At 41.3% G+C, this 10,323-nt stretch overlaps 1 protein-coding gene across 1 annotated transcript; it reads left to right on the top strand.

Moving 5' to 3' along the window:
* Positions 1 to 5,024: 5,024 nt before the first annotated feature.
* Positions 5,025 to 9,017, top strand: SMLR1 (small leucine rich protein 1). The gene is made up of 2 exons (XM_061474934.1): positions 5,025 to 5,276; positions 8,629 to 9,017. Exons 1-2 carry the CDS (start codon positions 5,147 to 5,149, stop codon positions 8,730 to 8,732), a joined length of 234 nt encoding a protein of 77 aa, XP_061330918.1. The 5' UTR covers positions 5,025 to 5,146; the 3' UTR covers positions 8,733 to 9,017.
* The last annotated feature ends 1,306 nt before the right edge of the window (positions 9,018 to 10,323 follow it).

Genomic DNA, 10,323 nt, shown 5'->3' with positions numbered 1-10,323 from the left:
GAATTGGAATATAAATAAGCTACTTAGCATGGTTTATGCAAAATAGCTGTTACTTTGTTAATGAGATTACAAGTTTGTTTGATAAAGGCAACAACAGCTTCAATACACTTAGATGTCCTAAGGCATTTGAATTAGTAGTGTGCAATGTGCTCATTAAAAAGTAATCACTCTTCTCTGTCAATAAAGCACGCAAGTAACAAATTAGGAATTGCTGCAGGGATCTTAAAAATCACATCCACAGGGGAGTAGCTGCAGTGCTTCTGGTGTGGTGATACTTGAGCATTTGCAACAGAGCCATTTCCCTTTGCTGCCTCACTTTGGGGAAGGGGCTCTTTCCTAAACAGCTGCTCATCGCCACCTCTGTACAACTTACATGCTATGCCAGCATCTCCCTGTGGGTGCCCACACAATAAACTCAATCAGAAAACATATCCAGTTTAAAAGTAATCTACTTATACCTTACCCTGAAAGCCCAGACACAGTTTTATGAGGCTTTTCAACCAAGGCCATGTTGGATGGGGCTTTGAGCAGCCTGGTCTAGTGGGGAAGTTGTCCCTGCCCATGGCAGAAAGGTTGCAACTGGATGATCTTTAAGGTCCCTTCCAACCCAAATCATTCTATGATTCTATCTATGATCAGTAACTTGAACCACTTTACCATGTGAATACACAAGAGCTTGAACTAAAAAAGCAACAAGTAGAAAAAAAGCAAAGCAGGAGAGGGGAAAAAAACCCAACAGCTAAACAAAACCAAAAAAAAAACCCCACCAAAAAAAAAAAACAAACCCAAATAGTGTAGAAATTGATATAAAATCAGCATTCCTAAAAAGTGCAGGTGATCAAAGGCTTTATGCTAATTACTAAGGACTGAACACAGCATGTAGGCTGTGTGATCTGCATCATTTGTGAGAGGCTGGGTTTATTACAAGAAAAAGCATTCCAACATTTCCAAAGCAAGGTTTGCATCTAGAAACAAGATTAAGAGGCCATCCCTAGAGATTGTCCTGGGAAACCACAAGCCTAAAGAGGACTGAGACCCAGAGCAGGTGTGCAATGTAGCAATTGCCTCTGAATGACCCAGAAATCATGCCTAATCAGCCCTTCACGATGAGTGAACAGCAGAGCAGAAAGTGGGAATAAAGACATGGTTTTACTTTTAGGAGTGTCACAGGTGACACTGTTACAAGACTGCAGGCTTTGGTATGCCCATGTTTCAAAAGATAATGTTTAAAAATTAGAGAATACACAGAAAACCTTCAAGGATGTTTTAAAGATGGGTGAAAAATGAAATCTTACTGTAAGGAATTAAAAGACTGGTGTGTTAGTTTAATAGCAAAGAGATTCAGAAATGACACTGCATGACATCAGTACTTTCACAGGGGAAAAAAATACCGGGTCCCCAAAGTCTCCTTGACCCACTGAGGAGGGAAAGGACAAGCAGAACAAGTGGCTAGAAGCAGAAACATGGCAAGCTGTAAACCAGACACAAGTTGGTTCACATCATGAACAGCCATGGAAAGGGACAGGTGATTCTCCATCTCCTTATGTTTTCAAACCAAGGTTAAATGCTTTTGGGGAAAACAAGACTTAATCAATATACTGGATTCTACAAAGGCATGGAAGGAAATTAAATTGCTTGTAATAATAAAGATACCAAACTACCTAATCTAATAACCTTTATCAAATTTAGGTTGAAACAGGAGAATAAAGGATGTTGGTGTTCTAGCAGAACATCCAGAAGAAAGATGAGATCTAAATGTTCATTTAGCATTTATATTTAATAACATTAAAACACTTTTTGGGAAGCTTTTTAGCCTGATAGCACAGGAAACTAAAGCCCTTTTTCCATTCAAAATGTACCTCCTGAGCAGCGGGCCCAGCTTACTGCCACCCCTCCAGGGCCAGGGGACACTTGTGGGAATATCCAGCCAATTTCAGTGCTGGCACAGGGAAAAACAGGAGTCTGTGCCCAATCCACTGTCTGTGCTGGAAAGCTCTGTCCAGACCAACTGCCTCCCCTTTCCACCATAATTACATAAATACTGAGGTTTTATAACTGTTTCAGTCTCACAGCAACCTTTTAGTGTTTTCCCTGAGAAAGAGCAACCTTGGCACTGCCAGTTCAGCTGCCATGCACATTGGCAATTTGCCTTTACATGCATCTTGGTTATTGCTCAGAAGGCTCTCAAATATCTGCAAGAATGAGGGCTCTATTGTTTATGGTGGCTGAGTATTCACAGGCAGATCTTACTCCTTCCCCTCAGCTCCAGTATTTCTTTGCCTTTTTATATCCCTTACTAAAGTAATCTAGAAATTTTAAGAGAAAGTTTTCATTTGGCAACTGTGACTGAATCAAAACATTCAACAAGAATGTGTTGCTTAACACACACACACACAAAGCTGAGCAGTTAAAAAGCAATTCCTTCTAACAAGGTAGGCGTGATGTGCACCATTTCTAATGCTAGCTGGCAGGTTTTGGAAACAGAACTCATTTAAAGTTTGAATGAATTCATGTGTGTTCATATTTTATGTAAATAATCAAAATGATACAGCTGAAATAAGAGTTTTAGTGGCTCTAAAATTAATGTTCCTTAGATTCCATTTCATAGGAAATGAAGTTTCTGATTCAAGCCAAAAAGAAAACTTTGAAATGGACAGATTTCCCATGAGCCTGAAAGTGAACTTTTGGCAGGTCTGCCCTGTACTGCAGCAATAAGCAATCATGACATACTCACAGAGCTCATGAATCCATCTATTTTCCCAAATACACCCAAGGTTCACACATCATCCAAGAAAACGTATGTTCCTGCGTTACTAATCCATGCCTGGCCCACATTTTCCAGTTTTCCTTTGACGGTGGTAGATGTTTCCACACCACAAGACCAGGTCTTGCTGGAATGTAGAAGCCCAGCTCTGCCCAAGGCTGCTGCTCCCCATGTGGCAGCAGAGCTCCTGTCGGCTTCACACACTGGCTGCCATCCCAACCAACTCAGGTAGAAAATGAGCTGCCTTCATGGTAAAAATATGCTTAACTTTCTTCACCTGCATTTGCCCTGCTTCAATACAGAAACTTGCTTTACATGCCTGTTGCACTGAACAGCCATGAGGTTCGCCCCTCACTGTGATCGGAGCAGACACCTGTCATTTCACAAGGAGGTTGTACAAACGTGGAGGGTTGAGAATTTTCTTACTCTTCCCAGGCAGAATCTAACCACTTCCAAGCTGCCTGCTCTGTGTCCATCAGCTGTCTGGCCCCATGACAGTCAGTTGTGACAAGCAAGGCAGATATGCACTTCATTGTCTCCCCTGACTTGCATTTGACAGAAAGAACTAATACCTCAGGTGCCCCCCCCCCCAACTCATTTCTTAATGCTACAGCACTTGGAATTCAGTAACAACCTTCACTCTCAGACTGGGCTCTCTTATGGCTCAAGATATCTTTTTGAGAACATCAGTTAGGAAGGAATTTTAAAAGGGATCCAGAAGAGGGTTCATCAAAATATTGCAACAGTTCTGCAGACTGGAATACTGACATTCATGATAGCCTAAAAAAAAACTCAATCAACTTTTCATGTGAAAAAAACCCAGAAGTTAAAGGAATTTATTGATCACAGCTGACACGTATCTATGCAAGGAAGGAATTATCTGGCAACAGATGGCCCTATAATAATAATACCCTGACAACTTGGCTTTTAGTCCATGCTTTTCATGAGTAAATCATAAAGCACTTTATGAATGAGGTCAAACACCTAGTCAGAAAACGCAGAATAAGATGTAATGGTTAGAAGCCAAAGCCAAAGAAATATAAAGCAAGAAGTAAGTCACACTGCATTTGTCCTTTTATCAGTCACAACAGTGGATGATTAACAAATCCAGGAATTTCCCTGCAAACACAATATTCTACATCGCTTGTAGTGCTAAAGGAAGGATCTCAACTACGTTGGCAGTCAAAAAGAATATTATAAAATTAAGAAAATTATTAGCTGAGGTTGTTTACCTCAGGTGAAGGAAATGAGGTGAACACAGAAATACCTTTTCCCCCCAAAAATCTACAAATCTACTGCATTTCCCATTGGCTCCAGCCTGCTTACCTACCCAGTTGTCCATGTTCTAACACAGTGGTGAAGCCACAAATCCCGCAATGCTTAATGTCACCTGGTGCCTTCATCAGGCATCAGATTTGATAAGCCAGAGACTGAATGTTCAGGTAGACTAACCTGATGTCCAACAACCTGAAGCACATCTCTGCTGGAATTCAAGCACACAGGCAGGTCAAACAGCGAGATTCTGCATTGCTTCCAAGTGAAGTCAATGCAACCTGGACACAATAGCACTTCCAAGATATCAGGTCTACATCTTTTTACAAACCTGAAGGTGTAGGGAAGGGCTATAAAATGACTAATCATCTTTTAAACCAACCAGTGTATCCTAGACACAGTTCTGCCATAGGCTGGTGACCAGATGGGAAAAACTGAATATACTGTACATCCCAAATCCAGTTACTTCAGTGTTAAAAAGTTTCCTGAACTCTTTGGCACACCTCAAACACACACAGACAGTCACGTATTTTCCACTTTGCTAAGAAAGAAACCTTCCTGAGTTTCACTGTTCTGCAGATGCTCTTTGGAAAAATACTGTTGGTACAGCATCCACTCCATCATTTGATGCTGGCCTCAATGGTCAGGTCTGAAAACCCTCCAGAGCAGAGAAACACGTGTGGTGTTCATAACAAGGTCTTCACCCTGAGTGAGCATTTGAGATCTATCGTAAAATTAATAATACTTTTAGAAAGAGAGGGCTTATTGTTCAGTATGGCCTGTGCAAAGTTAGCACATGACAGAACCCGTATTGCTCAAAAGGCAGCAGCCTTGCATATTGAGCCCTTCCCAGAAGAATCCCAAAGGTTTCAAAGACCCACATTACTACAACATGCACTTTTAAACGTTGTGGCTGAGCAATTTTGCAAGCAAACTCCGGTCCCACTGGGAATCACAGGCTTATACAAACAAGCCAAAGTCCAAAAAGAGATAATGGATTGAGCAAAGGGCAGAACGTGGATGCAGGGAGGAAAGGAAGAAAGCAGGATAAATAAGCTCCACACTTGAAGATCTGAAGGATCTTGCTCACTTCATCTGTTGCAGAGGAAAATGCACACGAGTTACTTACTTTCGGTGTTTGTGAAGGAGCTGCCTGGCTATATTCTCCTTGCTGGGGTCTTTATGCCCATGGCTTTACTCCTGCTGCTAATTGCCTTCTTCAGGCTCAAACTAACAGAAGGTGAGTCAGGACTTGGGGGCACTGAATGGGTAGGCAGAGAGAACTTCTCAATTCAACAGGCTGTTAGGCTTGTACCATTAACTAAACTGAAGTATGATATTTTACAAAGTTGTACTGCATTTTAGATCATTTCCTCTTTGAAAAATGTTACGGGAATTTGCTCACAACTTGGACTGGAATCTCACTCAAAACTCTGTAGATTTAGGTACCATACTGTAAAAGATTTTACTACACTACACTATAGAAAAGACAACCAACGTGGAGAAAAATAATGGGGTAGTTAAAAGTACAGGTAATTTTCCCCTGTGCTTTCACCATGCAAGTGTTCAGTGAGACAGGCAAGAGAAGCTACACCCTGTAAGTAGATGGTTATTGAGTACATATCTTTGTTATCTCAAAGGTATGCATTTGCTTTTACTTTGTACCCGAATCCACGTTTGCCATGTTGCCTCTTCTATTTTAAAATCAGCTTATACTCACTTCAAACTTGTATCTTCAGAGAAAAAACACAAGAAGAAACACCCCCCACCCAAGTAAATGCAGCTTGAGTGTAACACACCCGGGTACTGCAAACCAAGGCTGCTTGCAAAAAAGACACTGGGCTACCACCACAGCAGGAAGGGAGTTTCTTTTAGATGAAAACCCCTGTACATCAGACCATCCAGTTTTAATGGGACAACCCTCATGCCTTCCAGCTTTGGGTCCCAGCTGCAGCAGCAGATTCACACATGCTCTGCTCTTCTTTTAGGCTTCCAGCTGCCAAGGCCAGACCCAGTGCACATTCTGATCAAAGTCCTCATCCTTTCTTTCCTTCAGCCCTTACCAAAATGTGTTGTTGCAGGCACTAGGCTAAGCTTGCTCCTCAAACTGGCTGCCTTTTGAACTTTTTCTCCATAGGGAGCACTAGGGAAGCTAAGATCACATCCTAGTTTTCTTCTGTGAACTTCATATGCTTCCTGGTACAGCTTAGTGAGAACCCTGCCCACGACAATGGTCCACAATGCATGCACTGTAGGTTTCAGCTCTAGCAGCTCACCTGTGATCTCAAAAGCAGAGCCTTGTCTAGAGCAGGCAGGACAATCCTGGCCACAGAGCTCTGCAGACAAACCCTGAGCTGGCCCAAGGTGCATCAGCCCCGCGGGAGAAGGCTAAGTGTACCCATCAGCACAAGGCTAGGGAAGAACCCTTATCTAGATGCCAGATCAAGCAATGCGATTTGCACATTCATTAAGTTTGTTCTATCCTGCAGCTTCTGAAATCCTAAAAATTGGGCAATTTAACACAGTACTAAAAGTAAAAAGGTCACACCTTGAAACACAGAATGAATTAACTTCTTATTTTGTGTAACACCTCCAGGCATTTAGACCCTACCCTTTTACAAAGAGGAGGGAAAGGTGTTTGTTTGCCTACAGGCATACACCACAAGTTACCTTCAAGCTGCTAAAACTCAAACATTTCCTGTTCAAGATGTGCTTTCAGATGCTGAATTGATCAGCTGGGGAAGTCTATTCTGTATGCCTAACCCAGCTCTGACTTTAGTTATGTATTGTCCTTACAGCAAGGTGCTGACAGTTTTTTCCACACTAATAAACAACAACCAAAAAGTAGTGTGGTGCCAAGAACACCAAGCAATTCAGTATCTATGAGGGAATAGGAAGGCTAAATGTTGAGAGCTCTTTCATTAAAATGGTTGAAATGGAAACTAATTCAACTAATGCATTAGACTTTGGATAAAAGCGCAGATTCTCCCTTGCAGGAATTAAACATCTGTGTCTGTCTGCTATGGATATTAGTTATTACAAAATAATACCCAGACACTCATTTATCCCTGGTGATGCTCTTGCTTTTCTGTTCCAGCTGGGATCAAGCAAGACAGGAAAAGCAGGTGGGTTCCAGATCCCATCAGTCCAGGTATTTTGCTGAGGCTCAGACTATACTTTCATTAAGCCAAAAGAGCCCAACTGAAAAGACACATACGTTCACATTCACATTCATGCTGTGCAAACAACTGTTGAAGCAAACTGGTCTGTCTCCTTTTCGCAGAGCCCACATCCTCCATAGCTGCAATTTCTGCAGGTCTGTAAATAATCAGCAGAACCAGGTGTTAAATCCTGCTTCTCTTCAAGCTCAGAATTTTTAGCTTTGCACTTGGAGTTTAAGCAAGAATTTCCTAAACTTTCTTAAGGCAATAAAGGCTTTAAGAGAGAAAGGTGAATAAAGTAGTTGACAGACTAATTTGCCAAAGGAATATTGCTTCTGTGCTTCTCACCTGTCTGAATGCTTGAAGGGAATTACATCTGGCTGTTCAGCACCTCAGGGAAGGAGATTCTCAGCTTGCAGATCTCAGGTGTGCTGGCTGGGATTCTCAAAAGGATGCAGGATGAATTCATGTCTATTTAATAGTTTGAGCACCACAGTCCCAATTCCACCTCCAAGCCCTTCTTTTGCTTAACCTATAGGCAGAGCCCAACCTATCATGTAGTCCTCCAGCCAACTCACACAGCCCATCCCCAGCAGCATTCCCAATACAGGCAAAAGAGCCAGCTTCACCTTAAGACTATCAGGTGAACAAATGCCTTATCACAGAGAAACCTGAGAACAGACTCCTATAAATACGAACGCTTCCTCTCTTTGACAAAACCTCAGAAATTCAGCAGGCTTTAGGTGCCTATTTCCTTAGATCTCAAAAAGAAACAAAGAAAAAAAATAATCAAATTTGCATTACTAAGAGCAAAGTTCATTTTCCTCTGTGCAGCAAGCGAGAGGCTTCACGTAAATAAACTCCACCTTAGCATCAAAACAGCACACAATTCTCCAAGCTAATGCATCCTGAAAAAGCGTTTTATGCTAACTGGATTTTTCTTATTATTTTCTTCATTTCGACTTTTTGACATCCCACTCCCCAAGCTCTCATGACAATCTCTAATGACACTGTCCCGTTGTGAAGATTCCAGGTTACAGGGGCAGTTAATTTCTCTGTTCTGTCTGTACCACAGGCAGCATCAGGAGGACCAGGCCAGTCTGAGGCTCTCATGGCACTGCCCCAGTAAAGCAGAATGTGAATTGCCAGTACAAGCTAACTGCTCTCCTTGGTGTTGCTTAGAGGAGGGAAACGAGAATAGTGTATTTCTGTTGATGTCAATCTTCACTGGCCATAGAAGCACAGTCCCAGTCTCAAACTCAGAAGACTTCCTTCTAGAATGGGCAAACTGTACAAACGTGCTACTTAGGTACCTTCCATTTCATAACATTAGCTTCTACTAATATACACCAGCTCCTCTTCTTTATAAAAATTCACCATAGGAAATTAGCCCATCCTCACGGAATTTTGTGGTGTTGGCTTATTTTTCAGTGGATGAGGAACCGGCCATGGCAGAAGACCCCGTAAATGTCCTCCTGAATTACCAGGGCCAGCGGCAGAAACCCAGGAGATCTGGACAAAACCAGAACAAATAGAGGAACCGAAGGACATTTCAGGGAGTCTCACATCTCAGGAAACAAACTTAAATCCAGTATGCGGCTCTGAAGGTTTAAAAATAACTAGCTGTAGATAAATACCATGGAGGAAAACAAATCAGTGAGGAAAAAAAAAAATTAAAAAAAATCAGTGCTGTGCTGTACAAATGAAACAGCTGCTGCCGTACAAAAAGTCTTGTTACAGGTTTTGCTTTCTCACATGAGGCCAAGCAAAGTACTTTATGGACCTCATCAGGCATCAGAGACCTCCTACAACATTCTGTATCAGTTAGGATCTGGGGAAAGCACCTTGCTTGCTAGCCCCTCCCTAGCCTACTAAGAAAGCTGTATAACAAGCTCCTGAGAGAGCTGAGCTGGCGCATACAAGGAAGGCAGTCTTATTAAACTGAAGATGCAGAAATAGCAAGTTCATTACAAGAACTGATGTCCAGGGAATTGAGAAGGGTAATGAAGGGGAGCTCACTTTTCATTAGTTTGAACACTTTGGGGGAGATCGTAAGTTTTTGTAAAGTATGCAAAATATAATAGTGACGGGAAACAAAAGGACTTCTCTCAGCTGAATGACCATGCCAGTTTTTGAAACCATGAAAAAATGCAGTCAGTATTCTGTAAACCAGCTAGTTATTATTCTAGTTTAAGGACAAATGGATGATTTTTAAAATAAACACCCTCATGGAGTTTTCTTTTTTTGCATTTCATATCTCACACAAAAAAAATCTGCCTCTCCCCCCTTTGCTGTAGATGTATAATTTTTAGTGCACCCTAGATTAGCTGTGGCTAATGGCCCACAAAAACATAACTCAGACTGTTTGAAAGCACTATTGCCTTTTAGTTTCTGTTTCTGATTCTCAAGTTTAACCCAAACTGATGAAGAATGAGAAGCGAGTCTTCTGTCCATGACACTCAATATCCCTATCTGCTAGCAACTGCTGTCTGCAATTACCTTCCATTACAGCTGTTTGTCATTACCCACCCTGCAAAAACAAGTGGATAATGCCTTGCCTGAGATTATGTGTGGTTTTGCACAATTTTGGTTCTCACAGACTCAAGAACTCCTTTGAATTATTTGATTAAGAACACTAATGAGACCATGACCACAGATTTAAGAAACTGTAATTTATCAAAGTCTGCAAGAAGAAAACAGGAGTCAAACAGCATGTACATTTACTACCTGTACCCATCCTCTATCACATTCTATCTTATTTTCTAAAATATTTAAGTCATCACACTGGTTTACATCTGTGCAAGTAATACATTGCATTGAACAGGCGAAGATCCAACTGTTACTTGAAAAAAGGTACCTGTACATTTGTATAAAAAAGATAAAAGTTAGGATGTTTAAATGCAAGTACTTCTGATTAGATCCAGTAGTCTCTTTTTAGGTTCTCAAAAGAATTACCTGTTTGAAAGTGCAAAGTGCTTTGTGGTTCCATTTGAAATCAACAGAAGGTGCTGTGTGGAAAAAGCCTTTATTCAGAAGTCACAGCATTAACTTGAACATGAAAAGTTATAAACACAAGACAGATGTATGGAACTTGACTTCAAACGAAGCAACCATGTAAGACAACCA

The sequence above is a fragment of the Pezoporus flaviventris genome, unplaced genomic scaffold (assembly GCF_033815535.1).
Source record: "Pezoporus flaviventris isolate CSIRO_AGI_PZ_B2104156 unplaced genomic scaffold, CSIRO_AGI_Pfla_v1 ptg000081l, whole genome shotgun sequence".
NCBI classification, from domain to species: domain Eukaryota; kingdom Metazoa; phylum Chordata; class Aves; order Psittaciformes; family Psittacidae; genus Pezoporus; species Pezoporus flaviventris.
Note: the sequence above shows the minus strand (reverse complement) of the source record. Positions and strands in the feature narration are given on the sequence as shown.